General features: G+C 38.9%; 1 protein-coding gene across 1 annotated transcript in view; it reads right to left on the bottom strand.

Annotated features, from left to right (window-relative positions):
* The window catches only part of NAALADL2 (N-acetylated alpha-linked acidic dipeptidase like 2), a 271,223-nt gene that overhangs the window by 162,875 nt on the left and 82,562 nt on the right, over positions 1–25,786 (bottom strand). The window contains exon 5 of the mRNA XM_086468611.1: positions 9,567–9,717. Coding sequence (XP_086324737.1) covers positions 9,567–9,717 — 151 coding nt within the window. The remainder of the gene's footprint in view (positions 1–9,566; positions 9,718–25,786) is intronic.

Below are 25,786 nucleotides of genomic sequence, written 5' to 3' on the forward strand. Positions count from 1 at the left end.
GGAGATTAACCAGGCAGAGGAATCTCCTTTTATCCATGGAGCACCACTGGACACAATGCCTCACTTCTTCCCTGCTCCAAATGCATTTTGTAAGGCTACATTCTGCTGTATCTAAGAAACTTCATCTACCACTATCCTTCAGCATCCAAAGCGCAGTAACAAGTGTAGCTTGTGATACTGAGAAGCAGTACAGAGCGAACAAATAGCCTAAGAGACCAGTCGTTAGAGGAAGATGTAAGTTCATCCATCAGGGCAAGCTCTGATGGGCTGGGAAGCCTGAGTGATGAAGGAGCTCACAGATGCCACAGTGAGGCAAAATCTTAGAAAGTTCATAGTGATGGGAAGAGGTTCATTAGGACATGACAAAAGCAAACATCACTCCTACCACCTTCAAGAAGGAGGATCTGGGATCAGCCATATGTTAGATCCTGGGACAGTGATGGTACAAGTAATCTTGGAAATCGTTTCCAAAAATATGAAGGACAAGAAGGTCATTGGGAGTGGTATGAATGGATTTACAAAGGGAAAATAATGTCCAAGCAACCTGATAGCCCTCAACAATGAGATGACTGGCAAGTTTGAAGCAGATACAAAACAGGGAGGAGTGGTTGATAGACCAGATGTATGTGCTGTCATTCAGAGGGACCTCAATACCCTGAAGGAATGAGCTGCCGGAATCTTATGAAGTTCAGCAAAGGGAAAGGCAACGGCCTGCACAGGGGAGGAATAAGCCTAAACCACGAGTACCCACGGCGGGACGACTGGCTGGAAAGCAGCAAGGCAGAAAAGGAGCTGCGGGTCCTGGTAGACAAGTTGAGCATGAACCAGCAATGTTCCCTGGCAGCAAAGGTAGCCAACAGCATCCTGGGCTCCATTAGGAAGGGTGTTGCCAGTCCCCAGTAAAGGGAGGCGATTCTTCCCCTTCACTGGGCACTGGTGAAACAACGCCTGGATTGCTGGGTCCAGTTCGGGCTCCCTCCTAGACAAAAGAGGTGGACATCATGGAGTAAGTGCGGCGAAGGGCAATGAAGATGACTGGGGGATTGGAGCACCTGACATCAGAGAAGAGTGTGAGAGATGTGGAGTTGTTTATTCTTGAGCAGAGAAGACTCGTGGGGATCTTACTAATGCGTGTAAATACCTGACGGGAGTGTGGAAGAAGGTGGAGCCAGTTTCTTCTCCAGGAGTATTCAGGGAATGAAGGAGGGGCAACAGACACAAACTGAAATGTGATGGGAATTACCTTTAAGCATAAGGAAAGCTTTTGTATTCTGGGGACAGTCAAGCACTGGAAAAGGTTGACCAGAGTGGTTTTGGCATGTGCTTGAAGATGCTCAGAACTGCACTGGACAATGTCCTGGGCAATCTGCTGTAGTTGACTCAGCTTTGAGCTGGCAGCTTGTCCTGCAACTGTCTCCACAGGTCCCTTCCAAGCTCATCTATTTTGTGATTCTTTTCTCCTGTGCTAAGGGCTGTGATCCCTTTCCTGACATCAGTATCAGAGACATCCCAGCCACTCCATGATACACCATGCTCTGGAGAGTACTGTCACTGAAATCACACCCCCAATATGTTTAGATGGTTTTGACCACATCTGATGACCACATACTCTCTACCCTGTTTTCTCATAAGCTTCCTTCACCCCTTGTGTTGCCCTTAGCCAACCAACTAAACCATCACAACAGCTTCTCATTTTATTTGCCCTCTTCTATGCGCCCCTGGGTACAGCATTCTTCTGTTCTAAAAGCAAGGAAAACAATGCAAGTCTGAAAAAACCTCTGAAAAATACAAGTAAAATGCTTCTGAAAATTGACCAAACCCAAACTGCAATGAATTACTTATGTCTTTTAGTGTACTGCAGAACAGTACACTACAAAACATGATTTATGTAACGAAAAAGTATTTTCCACATCTCCATTTTAAGATGATTAGGTTTTCTTCTGGGGGAGTTTCTACCTGTCTGAAAGTAGGAAGAAGTACTATTATCTTTTTTATACAGCTGCTGAATATGGTAAGCAGTGGGCTGGAACAGAGATCAAGGGGAATTAAAGATGGTTCGGTTTATTCTGACTTGCAGTATTCAAACTGCACTAGAAAAAAATCAATTATAAAACTAATTACATCTTTAATTGCTTAAACAATCAGCCAGCTGACTTTATGGAGCTCTTGATACTGTGCAGGTGCACTTGCAGGTGTTAACTCTAATATGCAAGAGTTACATTTGTAGTATCCTACCTCGGGCACAGGAGTGCCAGGAGGATAAAATAGCATTGTATTACACACACACACAAATACACAGGAAAGTTAACCAAGTTTATTAGTAAATACGATTCCTTTCTTTATACGTATATAGCTACTACCTACTTTATCTTGCTGCAAGGTGTATCTAAACTGCTTTACAATCATTCCAGTTCTGACTTTTTTCCCCTTTAGCTTCTATACGGCCAAAATTATTGGTTGAATGTGGCCAGATTTTGTACTTTGAAGCAGTTGTATTTCCAGCAGTTACAGCAGCAGTAATAACTAGTCACACCTACCAGAAATGACCGTCTTTTTCTCTGTCATCTTAGCAGTATGCTTGAGTAAAACAGAGTCATCTCCAAATTGGTATTTGCTTTGTATATACAAAATAAATTAGGAAAAAGGCACAACTAATAGTGAATCGGGCCCTTTATGTTCAAAATGTTCAACCACTTTACCCTTTTGTCTCTCCCCTACATTTCATCAACTTTTAAATAGAAAAGTTTAAATTTTTAAAAAGGAAATTAACGGCTTTAAAAAAATCCCTTTTCTGCATACAAAACTAAATATTAAAATCTGCCTAAATTTACAAACATATTCTGCCTCTCAGCATTTCTTTTAAATGAATTTAACTCTTCACTGAAAAATTAGCAGCCAGTTTTAGATCTAAGCTGCCTGAACAGTCATATCAAGAGAGAATTTTTAAAATTTTGATGACTATTGTTCTTCAGAATGTACAATGGAGAATGGTGATAATTAGACTCAACTATCAGAAACACAAGAAAAATGGCCTAGGACACTGAGGTTGTTTTACTGTAATACTATAATCAAAATTTTAGAGCCTTCAAAAAGTCCACTCAAAAGGTATCTACTGTTCTAAGCCCCTTCTGGATCCCCAAACACCAGCAATACTGTTACTTGCTCGCAGTGGGGAGGTGTCATCACCAATTTGACAACTGTCTAAGAAAGTGTTTCAGTTGCAGTGAACAAAGAAATGTGTGCACAGGCTGCAATTAGCAAAAACCTGAAAGAGACTGTAGTGCTTTGCTATTTCTATGCATGTTCTCGCTATAAACTCAGATTTCATGTACAAATACTGCTAAACTTTCCTGCCTATCCGCTTGACACTGCTGAATGAAAACATGTCAAGGAACATTATCTTAATCGAGTTCTGAAAGAAAACAAACCCCACCTGAAACAAAATGAAGTCACTGGAAAAACCTGTGAAAGACACAGGATTAGAAGAACCACAGTAATGCACAGAGAAGGGTATTCAGTAGCAAATGACTGGCAACAGAGAGTGCTCCATAAAATTGGCCTCTAGCTGACAGTCAGGTCAGAGCTTAGCTGGTTCTTAAACTGGATCATTATATATTGCTATGTGAGGAAACATACAACTATCCATCCCTCTACCTTTGCAAACAAAAGTAATTCATTTCCTCATTCATACACATAAATCTAGAATATTTCCTCAATACCCTGTCTTGGGTCTCATCTGCTTCTTAACATCATTCCCATACTCCAGCCAGGAGTTGTATATGGGAGTGCAAGGGAGTTCTCACAAAACTTCCTGATGCTATAAAAGCAGCCCCCCGTCCTGGATTCTCAGCCCATGCAAAGACAGTTGATTTCCAGTAGACTCTGCAGGCACCCATGCTTTTGTAGTAGAAGATTCCAATACACTTGCTAGACTTACTGCCATACAGTGATGTTTGCGGTTTCATGAGTACGTAATAAATTATCTCACTCGCACAAATTACGCTGAGCTGAAATATCATGTCAGTAAAACGATGGCAGGATTATTTTCAGTCATGATTGCACAAAAGTTTTAAATATGCTAAACTCACAAGTTGAGTAGCCTCAAATTTTTAATCTGGACATCATTTAAAATGCTATTTTTGATGGATGAGAGACACAGTAGCTTCACTGGAAAATGTTCTGTAGGGAGTCAAAGCTGTTTAGTAGTTTGAAACTGTCTGAAAGATCAAAAATACTGAGGAGTCCTCTCCAACTTCTAAGGCATCAGAAAGTATTTAGACCATATGTTTTCCACTCAACTAATTCTGCAGCATAGAAAGCATTGATTTGGGTTTGGATTTGTTTTTTGGGTTTTTTTTGTTTGTTTGTTTGTTTTTTCCCCTAATAATTTGGCATTTACCACTTGTATATTCCATTACTGTCTTAAATGCACATTTTAAAATAATTTTCTGTTTGAAATTGAGAAAAGTTTTGACCATATGGCTCCGCATGGCATTTGCAAGAGTCAAATATACAAACATTGCTAGCAAGGCATTGCAGTACCATTGGCAGTAATTTCTCCCCTTAATCTTACTGATAAAATCACTGCATTTTCAATTCAAATATATTTCCTCCCCCCAAGATAAATTATAAGCAACTTAATAGAATATAAGATGATACCTGACATACAATACAGAGGTCCACACACACAAACCTGAGACTAAAATATCCTGATGTCCAACTGATTTTCTCAGTTTTAAATACATGCAACACCAATTGAAAGCCAGACAAGGAAAACCTAAAACCCACAAAAACTCAGAGCATGTAATTTGGTATTTAAATACAAACTTAGTTGCTTTATTGTGTCCTGTGAAATCTGAAGATGCAGATCATGGATTCAGATACTTTTGAGCTCTTAGTGCTAGAAGTATTATTGAAAATCTGCTGAAATTATTACTTACTGTGCTCACTATGCAAAAGCCAGTATTTGCTTAAGATTTATCTCTCTATTGCATTAGCACAGATTTAGTTGGGTTTTTTTAATACAGAAAATAACACACTGTATCAGATAGAACAGTAATGAGGTGTAGGGTTTTTTTTAACGGCAACCACTGAAATTATGTCATAAGTAAAAAATAAAATGATCAAGAGTATATGTAAACATATATAAATACACATCTAAATTAAAATATGGCACTGTAAGCTTTTCTTTCTCCCCAGCTTCAGTCTGCCCTTAAGAAATATAAACAAAACAAAAAACACCAGAAACCTGAATGTAGACAGCTATTTTACACCAAGTTGTCCTCATATTTCATTTATCTGATGTTATTAGCAGAAAGTAAACACAAATTTTGAAAAAAAAAAAATTCCCAGGATCACTTCCACAACTGCAAAGGCAAGCATAGAAAAACTATCCTTGTATCCTTATAACTGTGTTTTGTTCTTTAGAAGAACAGACAACCAGGGCTGAGGACATCTTGTAAAAAAATTTATGATGATTTATAACAAAACATTTTAGAACATATGTTGCATATGCATGGTTAAAACTGTTACACAACGTACTATTTTCTAGTTAACTTCTGCTCAGCTGGTTGCTTCAGAGGAGTAAAGTATCATGAAGTAAAGTTCAGTAAGGATAAACTCAGATATGAGGAGGAAGCAGATAAACATACAGAATCACAAGGCTGACTAAGAATAAAGTAGGCATACATTTCCACCACAGCATGTACTTACTTACCCATATTCCACATAGCAGCAGTAGTTCCCTGCAGAAGAGCTGGCTAAGCTCAATTAAAGAATGACACATGACTAAAGAGGTGAATGCCACGGACTTTTTATGATGCATATTTCGCGTTCTTTAACTTACGCTGGAGAACACAGCGTAGCGGGTTAAACTTGGCTAGCTTCCAGACACCTACCCAGCTGTGCTCTCACTCCCCCTACTCAACAGGATAGGGGGAGAAAATAAGATGGAAAAGCTCATTGGTCAGGACAAAGACAGGGAGATCACTCACACACAATTACCATCATGGGCAAAACACTGTCACCTACTGCCAATGAAAACAGATTTGGATAATGAGAAACAAAACCAAAAAGATTAAAGCAGCACCTTCACCCTGCCTTCTTCCAGGCTCAGTTTCACTCCCCTGCCTGTCCAGCATTCTTGTCCTTTCTTAAAGACGTTCTCAGAGGCACTACCAACTTTGCTGACGGGCTCAGCTGTGGCCTGCAGCAGACCAGCACCCCACTGATACCTCATCTTCCTTGTCCCTTCCTCTGAAATCAAATCCTGTTAGCAATGTTTGAGGAATGCTCACGTCAATTCCTCTGCCTGAATCATGTTCACTATTCGCAGTTCTAGGGACACCGTGCATTTCTGCGTGTTACTGATTTTTTCACCCCAATCCCTGTAATATGGCTCACATGACAAGCGGTTAACAGTGACCTGAAGCATGGACTACTTCCAAATATATACCACTTTGCCTTACTGTTATAACCTCTGTGTAACAATTCTCTAACACAACATTACACTTGAAACTCCAGCTGATAGCATAAGATTGTATTTTACGGCTGTTATACTTCAGCATTTTTAAGCTCACAGTATTTTCCATGACGCTGTCTGAATTCTATTCCACCACTGCACAGATAGGGATTCCATTATGAGGTACCTTATCTCAGGGGCAGGGTTCTTAATGCTTATCACAATGCCACTTTTCTATTTACATACTAGGATTGACAAATAGGCTCTTATCCATATTTTTGTTTACTGAGCCATTTCTTGCGTGGAAACAAATTTGATTTAAAATGGCTCTGAAGTCTAGCAATGGAGAAATCTAGTATGTGTCTGCCATACAAAGGCAGGTGAAAGGAAGTGCAGCATTCAAAAAGTAAAAATGGAAAAAAAAAGCAGATGGGGGAAGTCACTTAAGTTTTACGCTATTCTTCTAAGCTTTATTTTAAGGATAATTTTTGCCACCTAAGTCTCTTATCTCCCTCTCAAGCTTCTTAATCCCATATGTTTAATTCTACGAGCCCCACCCACTGGATCTGTTTCATTTCAAGAGCAGGAAGATAGAAGAAAGATTTCTAAAAATGGAGGCTACTAGTCTTTGGCAATCAGAATCAGGAAGACAGAACTGATGCTCACAAAGGCTCACATGATTGTTTCAGGACTGATACGACAGCATTGAAGTGTCTTAAGAACAGAAGAATTAAATTGTCAAGCAATGCTGCGGAAACTTTTACATAAGTGCTGTTCGCTTCCTTTCCACATCATTACTTTTTTTCCCTTTATTAAACAGAGACCAAAAAAATCATTCCACTCATAGGTAGCAGGCATCTCAAAGCCATCCGCAAGCTATTTCTGTACATTCTAAAATAATTCATATGCAGAAACGCAGCATTTAATCTTTATGAAACAGAAAATTTGAGCTAAAACCTCATGAGAACTCCAAAGTTCTCTCTATTACATAAACCTCATTTGAAAATGTCGTCAACTTTGAGAAGAGATCTTTAAATGGTATCAATTCCTGAAGATGTTTTTTTGTAGGAAAAAAACCTGAAGCAGTCCAATACTCTGACACCACAGAAAAAAATTGTTTTCAGACTAAAAAGAATGTGAGAAACATTGGCAGCAGCACGAAAATAGTTTCCTACCTTTTAATCACTTAGTACAAGACTAACTTTGGATCACTCATCTTACTAGTAATTTCCTAGTAAAAGGGAAAATGGTGGTAGGAGCAGTCCCTGAGATTGTAATAGTAACAGTTCTTTTGGCAATGTGTGAAGTGCAGATGGTATCAAAGATACGCCAATAACTTAAGCAAGAGCTTCCAACAAAATCTCTTGTAGTGCATGTTACAGTCTGTGAATCAAAGTGATAGGGACAACCCTGGGTACCTGGCACTTTTATTCTACTTGTAGTCAGTTTAGCTACCTTACATGCAAGCACACCCCTCAGGCAAATGTCTGCACTCCAGACGTATTTGTATTTGTCCCAGGCATAAGCTACCTCTCACCAAATTGACTCATAGTCTCCAGAGAAGAGAAACAGCATCAGAAACACAGAAATTACTATCTGATCTACCTTCCAGTGACAGAACCATAAAGAAGAGTTTCCTCAAGCGTCCCTTTGAGCTCTTTCCAGCTCATCATTGCATTCAGTGATCAAAATATAAAAGATTTTAGGAACATGATAGCCTCTTCCTGCTTATGAATGTTGCTCAGAGATTTAAAACCACAGACAAGCTGCACTAAGGGTTCTAGTAGAAACCATCAATGTACTTTTATCAACATCTTCCATAGAATTAAGCTTCTTTTTCTCAAACTGGAGATTGGAATGCACACTGTCAATGAGATCATTTACTGACGGAAAACCTATGCATAAGTTTTAGACACTGAAGTGGCATGTTCATGTTGCTATATCTGTTTTAATTAGCTTTACTTTTCATATAGGGTAAATAAAACATTAAAGAGTCAGCCAGACAGATAAACGACAAACTGTTTTTCGAATAGCTCCATGAAATGAGCAAGAATAAAGCTTAAAGAGTGTTATATTTACCTCTGTGGCTCCCAGGGCACTTTTAAGAACACTGGGTCAGGTACACTGAGACACCGAGAAAATGTGCAATTTCTTTCCCACTGAGCTGTCAAGGCATTCATGCTGTGAATAGCTAACACCCTTCTTTGACAACCAGGCAAATATTTCTATTTTCTGCCATTCCAGTCATGAAGTACCCCAGTGTTGCCTCAGTTGATTTAGTGCCAATTCAAGTCAGACTTTAGATGTCTGAGCTAGTAACCAGACCAAATATTCTTGATGAAGCCTTGTCACAAACTCATAGACTGCTGCTTAATACATTTCCAAATAGTTAGACAGTAAAAAAGGCTGTAAAGCTGAAAAGGCAGCAGAGAAGCAGAAGACACATTCACTGAACTGCCAGAATGGAGATTTAAGTAGTACGTACAAGTCAAATACATTGCTGCTTCTTTTTATTGTTAACACCGCTTTAAAAAAAACCCCTCTTAAACTTAGAAAAGACTATGCAGTTCCTTAAAATCAATTATTTATTTCTCATACTTTGAAAATACATGTATTTAGAAAAGCATAATTGACAAACAAGTCTATCCAGGCAGAACTGAGAAGGCTGAATGAACACACCCTATTCAATTGCACTTACATCTATTGACCAGAAGTTTCCATTACCAATACCATGAAAGTGGAAGACAGAATGAAGGGAAGAATACTGTCAGTGGGGACAGATCCCATGGAACCTGCTCAGAAACCACAAGATTAGTACTTCACAGCTTTTTTTTTTTTTGCCATGGGATAAGAATAAGAAGGCAGGAATAATGGTTCAGTGTGTGAACACACAAATACAAAAATCAACAAAATAAGTTAAGAGTACAGACTTTGTGCAAGTACTTTTGAGATCGGATTCCATTCTTTGAGCCATGCATTACTCCGTGTTCCCTTACTCAGAGTTTCTGTTTCAGGCAGGATTTGGTTTAGTGTTTTAACTCCCATCCTTACAATCTAGAGAGAATTAAAATGTCCATTAACCCAATATGCCTTGAACAGTACTTACCAATACTGGCATAACCAGGTGTTGATGGATCCCCTCCGCTGTTCAAGGAAACCATAAAAGCTTTATCAGCAAGATCTGCAGTCTTTGGTAAGTCACAAGGATCAACGTAAAGAAGAACACCACCAAACCCTGCATCTTCTAACAGAGAAAGCTGAGGGAACAAACCAACATAGGTGACTATTAACAAAAATGATGTCAGAACACATTATTGTTTATTATAGTTACTGTTGAGATAGAGGCGTGCATCAGGCTCTCGCCATACTACGCTCTGTACAAACCGAACAAAGACAGATGCAGTTCCAAACTGCTCGTAATATAAAACCAGCTGCTATTCTTTGGAAAGACAAAATCAAACCCCCAAAAAACGAATTCGAAGTCACGTTTCCCAAATCACATTAAAAGCTAACGTTCAAAGTCTAACGATAAAAAGAATTCTCACTTTTAAGTGGTACGTAGCATGCTGAGGAAACACAGTGCTAACACTCCCTACAACTGCTTTTGAGATTTGCAACTGTTCCATCTTCACATCTTTCATTGTGACAGTCAGACAAGGATGGAGACAGTATTCAGATGAGGTACTGGCCATGATTCAGTAACGCACACAGAGAGAGACAAGCGGAGCCACCTTTCTCCCTGCTCACTGGGCACCTGCTAGACTTATAACCCTAATACATTTTTGTGTGATACAAATACCACCTCAAAAATGCCTCAGTTTTGAAACTAATCTCATTAAAAAAATCTCGAGTAGATCTTCCATATTATTAGCAGTATGACATTCCTGCTTAGTTTACCTCTTCCAGGGCATGCCCATACTGGATGTTTGCATACACTGGCACCAGTCTTGCAGAGGATTTCTGGACACAGTTACTCTTCAGTTAAGAGAGAGAAAAAAAAAAAATACAGATAAAAAAGAGCTGTCTTGCCTACCCAAACCTTGGAGTCTGCCTCCTGTCAGACAGACAGCTTTTAATTCTGTCTCATTAAACCATCACAGCTTGAGTTGGTAATAGCAATTAGCCTTTCCAAAAAATCTATAGATCTGGGGCAGCAAATCAGGAAAAGTTCCACAAAGTCAAGGGCAAAAGCATGGAAGTACCATAACTTGCAGCTGTCTGTAGATCAATTTTGACAGAAAAACCTCAGTTCTCCCTTTCATAGAGAATTAAAAAAAATAAGGGAATTTTATTCTGAATCAGATAAAATCAAATTGTAACATGGCAAATACTCCCATGAAATTAGATGACCTTCCTATGTAATGCTCTACGTATTTGGAATTGAATGAAGACTACAACAATGACACAAAACTATATTAATTTTTCAGACAGAAGTGATTCTGGTATTTAAGAATTCTCTTACTATTCACTATGCTCTACTGATGACTTTCCAAACGGCTCCAAACGGTCTGAGGAATGACTGCAACTATATGATATTTCTGGACTACACGACTGATTCTGTAGGAACCTGAGAACTCGTTACTATACCTCCATTTATCACTTCAATTGTCCTTCTCCTGTCTTTTAGACCCTTCTCTTTTTTTCCTGTGTATATACATATATCTTCAACTTGTCTCCTAGCTCTTGGTTTTAAGGAATGTTTATACATAGTTCTTTGTGGCTTTACAAGTATGTAAATTACATGAATATATGGCATTCAGTTTAAGCCTCAAAAGCATTTGATGTTTAGTTCTGCTTTTCTTGAAAGTTAAGACAGAAAAAAAATGTATAAAAATAACAGCCTACTATTTGCCATTTCTATAAGTAAACATATCTAATATTGTGATTCACCATGATTTTGATGCTCTAGTCTGAACTCAGATAAACAGATGTAAGGGAACCTGTGAATCACTTGTGTAATCTTACGTGTCTTACCCAAACAAGCAATCTGCAGATGAAAAGAGATAGTCTCTTTGAGAGAACTCTATTCAGATGAAAACAAGTGTGCAGAGTGAGAACATGACTAGCACACGTTTAAAAGCGTAAAAGGTTAAAAATGCATTACAGACCGTAGATGTAATGCATGAATGAACGTTTCCAAAATGGTGGATTCGTTTATTATTGTAATGTTCTGTTTCCAATTCATGTTCAGATACTCAGCCAGGATTTGATTGCACAATAAAAGGAGTGGGGACCCTATAAGAGAAGCAGGAGGCATCATAGCTAAATGATGTACCAGCCAGGATTTAAAATAACAATTGTCTTGTCTTTTCCTGCATCCATATCCAGTATGTTTTTATTCATCTCTATTTTTATTTAACAGCACAGAAGATAGGAAACACAGATGCAGGCTTCCTTTTGAAGAGAGTTTTAAAAACTTTGTACTTAACAAAAATCACTATTAAATTCCTCTATTTCGCTGAGAGAAGGTAACTACATGGCAGCTATTCACAATGAGCAGCAACCACTGCTGCCATGGCTACAATCTCTAGTAAGGAGTTGTGTTGTACATGTGAAATTATAAAACAGCTTTCAGATCTCAGCTATAATTGCTGCTTTTTAACTTTCCAACAGTGACATCACAACTGTGCCAACAACAAATAAGCATTGAGGCTTCCATTTTCATCTTAAATAAGTCAACATCTTAACTGCCATAAAATGCCCTAGCACAAAGAACCTGAACAAGGTACTAAGTATTTTTTTACATGACTAAAGATTGTAGATTAAGTCCTTCGGGTAAACTGGTACACTGTCTAGACTGCCACTGTCTAGACAGCTCTCCATCTCTGTGAATCCTCTTTGCAATCAGTCATGGTGTTATATGTGCAGGCAGCTACAGCATCAGCATTGCAGTTTGTCCTCCTCCCTCTCTCCTGGTGAAGGTCATCTCCTCTCTCTCTCCCATTAAGTTGTAACGGCTATGCTTTATAAGGTATAATACCAGTCCCGTTACTGATAAATATTGCCTCTGTAAGGCTTCTTCAGTCTGCTTTCTGTGCTTGTCCATTTATGTGTCTCGATCCACAGTAATGATCGAACCACTGATTAGTTGGCACAGAAGACATTTCACAGGAGGAACTACCTCAGTATATTCCTGCAAGTTTAATGAAAATGGGATGTTGAGTAGACAAGAGATAGATTCATCTAATGCACCACACTGAGAAGGCATTAATAAAATCTGCAGAGCTTATCCATCAATGGAGAGGGGGGAAAAACATATAAGAAATCACGAGAGTGACAGATAGAAAAGAATACAGAAACTTGGACAACAAATTAAGACCACAAAATCCAACCTTGAGAAATAAAGCTGTGAAAAACCTGTTCACAAACCCATGGAACAACCTGTTCTTTTATCAAACGATACATTATGTAAGATAATGCAGTTCAGTACAGGACATATTAGCTCACAATTCTATATAATAACTGCCTTTGTCGTGGAAGGCTCTATGCTTAACAAGTAGCACTAACACTGCGTCTGGAAAACCTAATTTAACATACAGCAACTTTCAAATGTATTTCACGATTTGTATATACATTGACGACAGTTTTTCAGCATGTGATAAATCAAACTCTAGAGCTGGAAAAAAAGCAAACACATCTTCATTTTACTACAGGTTCCCTTCTGTTACGTTTTTTGTCTCAATACTAGGTTCAATACAAATCCAGTGACATTTTCTTATTACATCTAATTCTGCTTTCAACTCTATTACATAAGCTTTCAGACTTTCAATCATTACATAATGGTTAAAATGCATCAGTAAATAAACCAAAATAAACTAGCTCCACAACGGTATTTAAGATTTCCCTTTTACCTCATTATCATGTATTTTCAACACTATGCTAGTATAATTTAAAAGTCTACATTTCAAAAAGACCTTTAGCACACTATGTTAAGCCAAAAGTGCCTCAGAATGTAGTCCTCATCCTCAGAAGGCATTAATCTGCATGCATTTCACATTATTGTACGTAGGTAATTACATTAATAGATAGTATTAAGCTGCTCATTGAAACTACTCACATGTTTTTGAAAGCCATTCTACTCAATCACCACAACATGGCAGAAAGAGGTTTCTGCGTAAATCAGAATCAAAGCAATTACGCCATATACTCGGAGCTTCTGACTGATGTCAGTACCATAAAGATTATATACCCAACTGAAAGTCACAATAACTGAAAAGAAACAGATGCTCCGGAGACGGGTGCCTTTGGTTTGGTATACTAAGGCACCAAGCTTTCAGTGGTAAATTAAGCAAGTATTTACATTCTTTCTCAACTCTTAGCATCAATTTTATTGTTAAAAAAAAAAAAAAAAGTCTATCAAAATATGTCTGTGTCTGGCAAATTAACAGAACCCTAAACAAAGACACGAAACATGCTTTACCAATCGGCACTTACAAAATGCTTAAGCATGTGATTTTTTTAAAGCTCAAGAGGGCAGTTTGCACTCCTTAAATCTGCACACAGAATTACAAAAATGGTATTTTACACAATGTCTGCATTAGTGTAAATGACACCACAGTTCATTGGACAATAAAGGCCTTGAAGTGTCAGCTGCTGACAGTACAGCAAAGTTCATACTGGATCATGTCGTTATTCTAGCATATGACCTCTTCCATATAACTTGAGGCCAAATGTATTCCTCTTCCTAAAGCCAGACTCAAAATTGCACTGTTTATCACAAGTCCATTCAGGAGCTAACACAGTAAACCCGAGACATAACACATTCATAAAATAAAAACTTAATGGATATTCCCACTTATATGTTGATTGCCTGTATATAATTGTCATCCCCTTTTCTCTGCCCCTTCTAGGTAATCCACACAAAAATGCATGCAGAATTTTATATTCAAAGTCATAATACACGTGGAGAATTGAAACAAAATACATTTTAAAGAAGAAAAACTAATTAGTAAAAAAAACGATACAATACAAGGTAATATTTCAGAGGAAGAAAATGTCAAGCATGCATGAAAACATATATACCTGCACCTATTACCTATTATTCGCTGTTTGAAATCAAGCCTATTCATAACACTTTGTAGAAGCTGCGTCTCCTATTGTCTCCTATTGCACTTCAGTGCAACAATCAGCATTAGTTAGACAAGTAACAGTAAACAGTTTTTAACTACTGCATTTTTCACTTCGTAGTGCAACGTGAAAAAGGTGTTTCATTAATCTGAAACACAACTTTACCAGCCGGATAGGCTACAAGTTTTTAATTACTCTTTTCTACTGAAGTTCCAATTAAAATCATGACGCTCTGAAAGGAACTCCCATCTCATTTCGCTAACTGGCAGTACGCAAAATTACCAAGCAAGGGCAAAGCGCCATTTAAACTGTGGGAAGATCTCACTGACATAACATCTTTTTATTTCTGAAACAGATTGCTTGAGTAGAAAAATAAGAACTTTGCATAGTGTAAATTTAATTAGATGCCACTGTCCTCTCAATTACCTACAATAATACAGAATACTTGGAAGATGCAGTGGTAACACAAACAAGACTCAAGGCAGGAAAAAACCACCTAGATACACATATCTTCATTTTCATAGCACTCTTCCAAGTTGCACATTTTTAACAAGTAAGGTGGCAAAGGTTCATTTTGGCTTCAGCTTAATTTTTTAACTCTGCACTTAACATTTAATCAGGCTTCCATATTTCCCATCACAAAGATCTAGGGACAGCGTTCAAAAGAATTCTGTGGTAAAAATCTGTTTGAAGAGGTTTTGGCTTTTCTTGATCAATACTCAAGGTGCTGCATTAAGACAGGGAAAGAGATGGAGGACATAGCCAGTTTAACGGCTGACTACATGGGGATGATGAAAAGAAATACATCTTTCCTATTCAGCTCAAACACTGCCCTTGTCTAAGGAGTGACACTATTGCTATATTGAACAAACAGGACTGGGAAAAGGATTATCAGCTGCACAAAACTTCAAAAAGCTAGAAACGCAGACAAGAGTGACTTCATAAATGACACGCTATTCCCATAAAGTTCTTACAAAACATGCTGCACTGGAATTAAAGAAATTGTTCCTGACATACAGTGCCATTATATGAACAATACGAAACAAAATACTTGCTCTGCGTCATGGCAAGACCTTAAAACTTGGATGTACTTACTATCAGAGAAACAGTAATATGAAGTGCATTTATCTGTGCAAAGAGTCCGAAATGCATACCAAAGATTTTTTCAAGACATATTTATTAACCACCTTCCAAATCCAAATTGTCATTCACAATTTTCAATTTTCAGAATTCTGTCCTTTTCATATCTAAAAATGATTTTTAAGGAGAGGAGATTTCCCTCTTGTATTTCCTGAATGTCCTGTAGAATGTGGGAGGAAAAGCAGGAGGAAAGGGTAAGAAACCTTAGAATGTTAACCATAAAAATCTGCATATGAGCGACGGGGCTGTATAGCCAGCGAGGAGTAAGAGCTACTTTGTACATAAATTTACCATTAGCTGTATTTTTAACTACATTCTTCTGTCAGTTAAGTGCTATTCAAGGGCAGCAGACTTAAATTAGCAGTAACCACAAGAAGGTCCAGAAATACCAGCTTTTAGAAGTAAAAGCATCAGGTAAACTGTTTTTCCTTAGTGTGACTAACTTAAGAAATTACTGGAGGGAAGTAAGATAGACTTCAACGCTCCTAGCCCATCAATTCGGAGCAATATTAAATCTCAACACTAGTTCAATCCCTTTTGTGCTAAATGTGGCCATGAGAAGTCCCTGGAAGCCTTTGTCCCCACTAAAGGTGCTCCTGCAGCAGGAGGAGCCTTCGCACAGACACCTCTCATATACCAGTTATCCACTATCACATGTGTAGCTAACCCTTCTCCTTCTCTGAGGCAAACAATCAAACACCCCCAAACACAATAACATGTTCTAACACGTCCCACGTTTTACTATTCTAGTGATGTTGGCCTTAATCCCTGCTGGAAATTACTCCCCATAGATAGGGATTCCGTCTGTAACAGAGCCCCGTTTAATTTTCCTGTGAGTTATGCTATATTCAAAAGCCACAGAATGGTCACCTTGTCTGGAGTATCTGCATTTTGTAAAGAAGCCCAGGAGCATTGTCTGAACATAAGATGGTATATAGCCACAAAACAAAAGAAAAAGGAAAGCAAAGAAAATGCAAGACAATCAGCACTGGGAATCACAGTACATGTGCAAAGAGCAGCAGCTTCTATGCTGCAAAGCCGAGAGAAACTCACACCAAAAAAAGGAATGAATTACTGAATAAATTACAGCCACCATAAACTGACAGAACTCAAACTGGATCAAGAGTTCCCAAGCATTCATGTATAACGCTGAATCACCATTCCCCTTGTTGTGTACTAGTTTGACTGGAAAACTAGGCACTAGACAGCCATAGTAGTTAAGGAAAAACCTCTTGAGACTGTTCCCCCCCACCATCTCTAAACCAAAAAGCAGTCTGGTTTAATCCTGTAATCCTTGCACAGCAAAAATATTTAATGTCATGGTCCTGAATGTGGTATTAAGCTTATAAGGAACTGAATGGTGTGTCCCATACTTTTTCCTGTTTGGTGTCTGCTCATCTTCTATACAGTTTTGTCAAAGAAAAGTAATTTGTTATACATCAGCAGGTTTTAAAAATGGAATTTTTCACAATAGGCTACTTGGACAATTAAACATAAGCCAGATATACTGCCAGTTCCCTGCACTAGATTTTAGAAACTTTTAATACAAATTGAGTGCATATTTTATTGCCAGATCTTGCTTACCACTGCTAAGAAATTCACGATGTTCAATCTAATTAAAAATGAAATTGAACTACAATTCCCTAGAAACAAGAGCTGATTGGACTCAATAAGCTTTACTTAATTTATTTCAGAAACAAAATAATTGAATTGCTTACAGTCCAGAAAAAATGCTTCATTATTTGATGAGTATATAATACAAAGCCTTGCATATTGCTATTGCATGCCTACATCTTCAGGAAACACTACTCACTTTTCAATAAGCATGTTGAGGAGCGCTGTGTGTATACTAAGTATCATTAAATATTCAGTAAACATTAAAAAGAAGAAACAAACAGACTGGATGAAGGTCCAGATGAACCAAGCTCCAAAGAGCCAACAGCATTTTCTTGTTCATACTGAATCTGTTTCTGATTATGTTTATTTCCCTATATGTTTCGACTCTATTATAGAAAGAACAGAGCTGAAGATCTGTCAAACAAAAACCAATTACACAAAGATATAATCTTGGTAAACATCAGCAATAAACTGATTAGACCCTTACTTGTATTTGATGCTTTCTACCAAACTTTTAATCCAAAATCCACCGAACAACCAATACTGTCACAGGCCTGAGTCAAATCTGCCAATTTCCTCTTACTTTTTGTAAAAAATTGTTATTATTTATTTGTTTTCCTACCGCTAGAAAGCTAAAGTACAGAAAGCAGATGCAATTTACAAACGCTGTTCCCAGCACAGGGCAATTCTTGTAGAGAAAGCCCCGGTGTCAGGCTTACACCGCCCTTCTGCACCTCATGCAGGGCACAAAAGCCGCAGAAGGTTTTCTCTGGTGAGGAAGCTGCAGTTTCTGTTCACCACAACCATTCACGGCACTTAGTCCCAACATCTGGGAGGTCTCAGGTCTCTGCAGTCCGTGTCTCCTCACCACTCTTGAACCCAGCAGCCAGCTCCCAGCCAGGAGACACCCAACCATGAAACAACTTTCGGCTGACCCAATTTCAGCATCAGCTTGGAGGCGTACTACAGTACCTGGCTTCACTTCGGATCTCTTGGAAGCACTGCTGTACTACCTTAGCGGCTCCAGGCGGGAAGTGTGGAAGACCGTTGCTTCCTTTGCATGATGCCACGCTGGGTTTCCATACAGAAGGCAAACCTGTACGGAAACTCAAACCTCCCCACCGCAACCTCCAGCTCCACGGAGTGCTGTGGCACCTCGTGATGGCAAACATGGCTCCCCACGCGCCCACGGAACAGCACTCACCCTGCAGATCGGCCACGAAGCCGCCCGCTGCCGGCAGCCGTGCCCGCCCTAATGCCCTCACGGGCTGACAGGCCTCACCTCCCCTTCTGGGAGTTTCTGGGAGGCGCGGCCCGTTGTCTGGGGCAGCACCCGCGGCAAGGCTCGGGCGATCCTGCTCGTTCTGGGGCTGGAGGGTTTGCCGACTGGTGCACTCAAACCCATCGGCTCCTGCTCCTCCTGGCCTGGGCCAGCGGCTGCAGGGTCTCCCTCAGGCCAGGGTCGGCATTACTCTTGGTTTAGGAAAATGTATTTAGCCTGGGGTGGTTTTCTCTCTCCTTGTTTTCTGCTAACCATAGCGGTAACGACAGACTAACTCATGCTGTTAACAGGGAGAGGTTAGCTGGCAGTCCCCCGAGCCCTCTAACAAACCGATGAGCAGGCTCCCACCCTGCGTTAATACAGAGGACAGGACTTGAACTCCCATCAGGTGTTGTAGCAGCTCCTATTTTTAGCTCTTTAGCTATAAATTGAACCCTGAAATGTTATCCAAAAGGGAAGTGATTACATTCATGAGCGGTAACACTTTCCACTCAGTCAATAGTACCACAAATAAAGTGCAAATAGGTGTAGTAAAGGGATTTTACCTGTCACTACAGTAAGAGCTATTAACTATATAATGTGTCATTTTAAAATTATTAGTGCCTGTCCATTTAACCTTTATCTTTCATCCAAGATGAATCTGCATTTTTCATTTTGGAGAATTCTCCATTTTTTAAGGTACAGACATTTTGACAAAAATCTCAATCACAATTTCCATGTTTTGCCTTCAAAACACACTGCCAGCTGTTCAAACGGAGACTGACCTACAGAGAGTTAGTGAAGCCACTGTGAGCGGCAGTGGGAGAAACCTGCTCACGTTGGCGTTCCTTCCAGTGGTGAGCTGCTATCCCTTTGGCGTAGATTGGGACTGTAACCCGCTGCCAGTGTATTAGTACCTGCATCACAGAAGAGTCACGCTAAAACTGGTAACCTGACAGCATGCAGGGAAATTTAAACATTAGGAACACATAAATTATAATTTTACTTTACTGAAGTTATTTATCCATAGGTCATAGATACGTTTAACTGAAGTCACAATTTTTGTTAAATTCAAGGCCATACTCACAACAAAAACTCAAGGGAGCATCATACTGTTCTTACCAAAAAAAATAATTATAAAATGCTAAATTGTATTATCTAAGTGCTGCCAGCAACCAAACATCAGTGAGCACACATCAGGCTTGTTTTTCCACTTTCAAGCTATGGAGTGAATTACTATTTCTCAGTTATATGCAGCACAAGTCAGTAACACGGGTATATGTTTTCAGATGAAGGGAGGAGCAGCCCTTCTGACAGGGAGGCAACAGCTACGTCTCAGTTTTCTTTGCAAGCATCAGCCTTCTGAAGTCATTCAGGTTGCCACAGCCACTGTCCTCTGCCCATAAGGGAAACCCCTATGGCTATATAGTGGTGTATAGGGGAAGACAGCAACTTGTAGGTTAAAATCAGGATAGGCATCCTCAAATTCTTATGCTATATTTACTATGAGAAGTGGCAGGTGGGCTGAAAGACCGAAGAATTAATACAAGATGCACTACGCTTAGACATAACAAACAGTAGAGGTCTGTGTCTTGCACGCATCTAAAAGCCGGGAATGTGTCCTCTTTTGTGCATTTGATATACTTTCTCTGTTTGTTACAACTCCTCCTGGGGATTCTGGGTATCATTACCATTATTCACTCAACCTCTGCATTAATTCCACATAATTGCCTACATTTATGAATCGTTTCCACAAACAATTCTCCAAACAAGGAGAATTTGGACAGGCTTTGGACATTTAATGGCCCCAGACCACCAACCAAAGCAAAAGTACACACAAAAAATTGAGACAACAATATGGAAAAAAAAAGTAATAAATTGTTTCTAAAATTATCAAATAATCAGCAACACTAAGGAAGTAAGCAAGCAGAAAGGGAAATACCTACTTGCATAAACCCCCTACATTGCACATCGTATGCAATGTAAACTCGTAATCTTTGATTCTCTGAACAATCTTTTCTCAACTTACACGTAGGCTGTATTTGGGATATCCTGGGGGTACCTTGAGTACATATTTTCCAGCACTGACACTGAGTTACTACTGCTGAAATGCAAACAGCCCAAGTCATCCTACCATCTCCAAAATAAAAGTAGGATTATGACTTTACTAATTCTGTGAATGTAGATGTTATATGGTATCTATCAAGATATTAGCACATGTTCTCACAACCCACATAACGATCAGTCATAGTTTTAATTAAGGCACATTTGCTGCCTCAAGTAATCACATCTTAGGACATCTGTTAGTTTGTTAAAATACAACTGCCTTCATTCGACCTGTGCAAAAAAAAAAAAAAAATCCCTTTCACTTATTTTATTATTCTTGCAATTATTCTCTTGGAAGGTTCTGTGAAAAGCTAGTCCATTTCTCTTAAAGTACAAAACATGTTCTCTGTTGAACTATTATCTGGAGTATTACACTGTACCCAGGATTTATGTTTTTAAACCAACACCTTGAGAATAATAGAACAGTCTCTTTAGATATGTATAACATTGTATGTATTTTTAAATTTACATTTGGTTTAATTTTATGTTTCTAAGTGGAACACATAATGATATAGAGTATGCTACTTGTAAGCCTCAGGCATATCTACATATCAACTAGGAAAACTGCATATTATTAATTGGTTGATGAATATTTTACTTTCATTTATGGAAAAGAGCAGTGTTTAACTACTTGGTTAGCATGCCTTTAAGTAAATCAATACTCCGAATAAACTTATTTATCTTCCTTATTAGAAAAAACAGTCACAAACCAGGAATGATAAAACAAATGAACATTAAAAATGTGCCCCAGTGTATAACATTATTTCAAAAACTATAAATATTAAAGAAGTTATTAAAAACCTTAGAAATAAAAGTTCTTTACAAATTATCAGTACCAATTTCCACGCCTAAACTCCCCTAGAAATCCCAAAATTAAAAATTTGTCTAGTTTCCACTTTTCTTCATGACTGACATTTCAGCAACTAGAATTTTCCACAAGAACTAATTCATAAACTGTGCTACACAGAACGTATGATGAGTGTACCTTTCATACCGAACATCAGGGTCTATAGCAGAATGCATAATAAAGCGTAATACCACTTTACGTGTAACTCAAGTACAGCAAAACTGCAGGAAATCCACACAAAAGATACAACAGCTGAAAAAAATCAACATTTGCAACTTTTTTCTTCCTAGGTCCTTTCTTTTTCACTGCTTCTGACTCAGCACATCAGTAAAACAAAGCTTTGGCTCCTCCTGTGACCTATTAAATAGCCCACTTTACCAAAATGAAATAGTAGAAGGAGCTACACGAAGGAGGTCCAAGGTTGAAGAACTTGGTGAGAACACGGATGGCAGTTGTATTAGTTTGGCAGTCACAAAACACTACAAAGTCATTCATTCACCATCAGTTAAAAAAAGCCAACCCAAACCCAACAAATCCCAGCTTTTCTTCAATAACACTGGTACACAATTAGTTCCAGAACATTAATCCAGAATTATGCCCTCGCCTTGTCATAAAAAAATATTGAGTGAAAAATACAAAATGGGAAAAATATGTCTGACTTGCTATCATAAAGATTTTTTTCTGCCGTGATTAGGAAAGGAAGACCCCAATATCAAAACAAGGTCATTCAAAGGGTGGTTAAGAAAGATGAGCTAGCAATACTGTTGCTCCCTGTCACTCTTCCCTGCTAGGTTACGGACAGCAGCCACAGTAAAGTAATTTTTGCCTTTCTCTGACAACTTCTTGGGTAAGGTAAGGAAAGACCAAAATAAAGTATCTTTTGAAACCTTGTATGTTAAAAACAAATAATAAAGTTGCCTCCAATGGGCCCACTGAAGAGATTTAGCACCGCTTACAGCTCCCAGAACTCCACTGAACTGACTTCTAAATGACATAAACACAGAATACAGTAGTTAGAAAATGAATGAAAAAGAAACAGAATTAAACTCATGATCAATCAATTTCTGTTACACCAATGTTTTCTCTTGAGACAGAACTTTTAGTAAAAGTCTTTAAAGCCTACACAAACTTACTCTGGAACCCACCCCCTCACCCCAAACCCCAAATAAAAGCTGAATGACACAATGTTATGCTGCAAGTCCATGCACTGAACGAATGGTCTTGACACAGAAATGAGGGCGACATTCATAACCCCTGGTGTGCAGAACAGCAGAGAAATCTATAGAAAATCAGAGAATAGTTCCAAGGTCAGACAAGCATTTCCTCATGCAACATCTCTGCAAATGAAACAAGATGTGAAAATGGCACAAACAGAAATTTCTGTTCTCACCCATTAATTCCTTTTCTTTGGCGACAGATTGGCAGTGATGACTCATCTTTGTATCTACCATTGCTTGCAACTAGTCAAAAACGTGAGAAGAAAGCCAGTTTGGGGTTATATGGCAAGCTTACTTTTGCATCACTTACTAACGGAAAATGCAGCTACATTCATTTTATTTAGAATATTAATAGTTGCTGAAATCATTGTGTCTAAATCTTCATTTAATTGCACCAGCTTTACACCAACATAACCCTCTCAATTTCAATGAACTTAAATTGGTAAGAAATTGAAAGTCAGGCTTTGTAACCTTTTATGTGTAGTCATCTTCGCCCAAGTAACAACTGATGGGATGAGAGGAAAAGGCCTCAAGTTGCACCAGGGGAGACTTAGATTGGATATTAGAAAATATTTTTTTCACTAAAAGGGTTGTCAAGCATTGGAACAGTCTGCGAGGGAGGTGGTTGAGTCACCATCCCTGGAGGCACCTAGAAGATGCGTAGATCTTGGGGACATGTTTTAGTCATGGACTTGGCAGTGCTATGTTAACGGCTGGACTGGATGACCTTTTTCCAACCTAAACGATTCTATGATACTATATGTAGTGAATGTAACTCTTAGGAGATGGAAAAATATTTAATATACACAAAAATGTTATGATTCTTTTTGATAGTAATTGCTGAAGATTAGTCCTAAAACAGAGAAAGTACATAAAGAATAGTTAAATGTAGAACTAGAGCCAACTTGGACCAACAAAGAAAGAAATTAATTAATGCCCATCTTTCCAACAGGAGCCTGTATGTCAATAGGAGATATTGAATAGGTAAGCAGTTCTGTTAAGACACTTAAAGCAGCATAACAGGGGTTTTAAAATCTAACTACCTTTTTGAGGTTTTGCCACCATCTACTAAAGTGTCCTGTCAGATGAGATTTCTGAAGAAAAGGATCTGTTCAGGTGACATTCCATGTTTAGAAACGAGTACTGAAAGTAAAAACCTTCTCTAACACAGCTCAACCCCTCGCACCCCATAAGATAATCTTTATTAGAAAATAACTTCTGACATTGAAGTTTGCCTTAGAAACATCTGTATTAATTTCAGCTCACATTCACTGACGTTAAGTTCCAGCCTTACCGTCTGTGGCAGGTGCACCTGCTCTGACCCAAAAACAACCGGGGCTTGCTAAAACACCCGAGAAAGATCAAGTCTTTCTGGAGACCGGACAAAGCACACAAAGATGGGGGCTTTCCGGCCGTTGAAAGCCTGATCACTTTGTTCACCTTGCCTTTTCCTTCAGCACCAACTCACTAGAACTGACCAGAGGCCAGACTCGACTCAGGTATAAATGGGGTCCCGCCAGAGAGCCGACTGGAGCTGGTCCTCCTCGGAGCAGCGGGGCTGCAGTCGGGGACTCTCCCCTTGGGTTGGGATGCCACCTGAGGAAACTCCCGGGGGTTGAGTGCCCTCACCCCCCCACCTTTGGTGAGTCAATACTGCTGGATAGATCATTGAGCAAGCCCTCGCCCCTTTTGGGTGAGTGACTCTAGTTTTGGGTATCCTTGAGTGACAGATTTCCCCCCTTTTAGTGGATGAGTGTGTGCACATTTTGGATATTTTTTCTAAGAATTACTAAGTTTTTTTTAAAAAGGTTTCTTAAGTCAGCTGTGTAGCGATATATTCCCAACCGACAGCTGAACTTTGCTTTGGTCTGTTGGAGTGTTATCTAACTTTGGTTGGAATAAACCCCCATTTCGAGTAGCTGCTCTGTCTGTTTTGTGAGTGCCTCTGCCTGGCATCTGGTCTGCGGTTTGCTCAGGTCTGTAGGGGTGTCCTGAGTGACTGCTCTGGCTGTTTTGTGGGTGCCTCCGTGACACCATCCAAGATCTCTGGAGTTGGGTACAAGCACAAGTGTAACAATTTCTGAGTATTCCCATTTCCGTATAACCTTTCTTTCAGAAGCCATATCAACAAGTCAGTGATGGACAAACATGCTGTAAAACAGGGTGCTAAGTCAAGAGTTTCTTACTGGTTTCTAGAAAAGGGGAGAAGTGCAACCTGTTAGAATGAACTGATTATTTTACCCCAGCTGGAGGATTAAGTTTTATGACTGACTTCAAAATGAGGGCAGAAAGTCTTGAAAAATAACAGAGAAGAGGTCTGCTTTCCAACAACAAACCCACATTTTTTCTATTCTTTAGTCTCAGCATCTTTTAAAACACTTACTGCTGTGTTTTTTCCTGAAGACCTGAGCAATTTTGATAGGGAACACAATAGCTGTAATTTTCCAGCAGACACTAATGACCGATCTTCTTGGATTAACCTATTTACTTGGCCAGCCCTGCAACAATAAAATAATCAATAAATTTATTTTTATTTCTCTGTTGCACACAGCATTAATCTGGAGGGGTTAATATTTTGTAGGAAAAAAAAAAGGAGCATTTAAATTTTTCATGCTTCTTTGAAATGTTTTGATTCTGAAACACAATGTTTGGAGAAATGTGTTTTGAACCACTGACGTCCCAGCAAGAGGAAGGCAACAGAGGCACATACTTGAAATCAGTGATCAGGTGACAATACAAAGTCTAAGAAATCCTCTCAAGCCATTTGCTCATTTAGTGTCACCATTCTGAATTTATACATTTGTGATGTTCTTTCCAAATGCTCTCTCTCAGCCCCACTTCTGAGATAGAGGCAAAAAGAAGATACGAATCTTTCTAGAGTCACACAGATAACTGTGTAGAAATTGATCTGAACTGTATTGATGCAATGCTAATAAGCAGGTATTTGGAGCAATACACAACCCCCTCTTTAATAACAGGATAACCGCTGCTTTATTTGACTGCAGAAGTAGCAGGTGAAGTAGATATTGAAAGAGAAGAATTGAGAGAACACACATCAAAAAATTCAAAGC

The sequence above is a fragment of the Leptosomus discolor genome, chromosome 7, assembly GCF_034619465.1.
Source record: "Leptosomus discolor isolate bLepDis1 chromosome 7, bLepDis1.hap2, whole genome shotgun sequence".
Classification (NCBI taxonomy): Eukaryota; Metazoa; Chordata; class Aves; order Leptosomiformes; family Leptosomidae; genus Leptosomus; species Leptosomus discolor.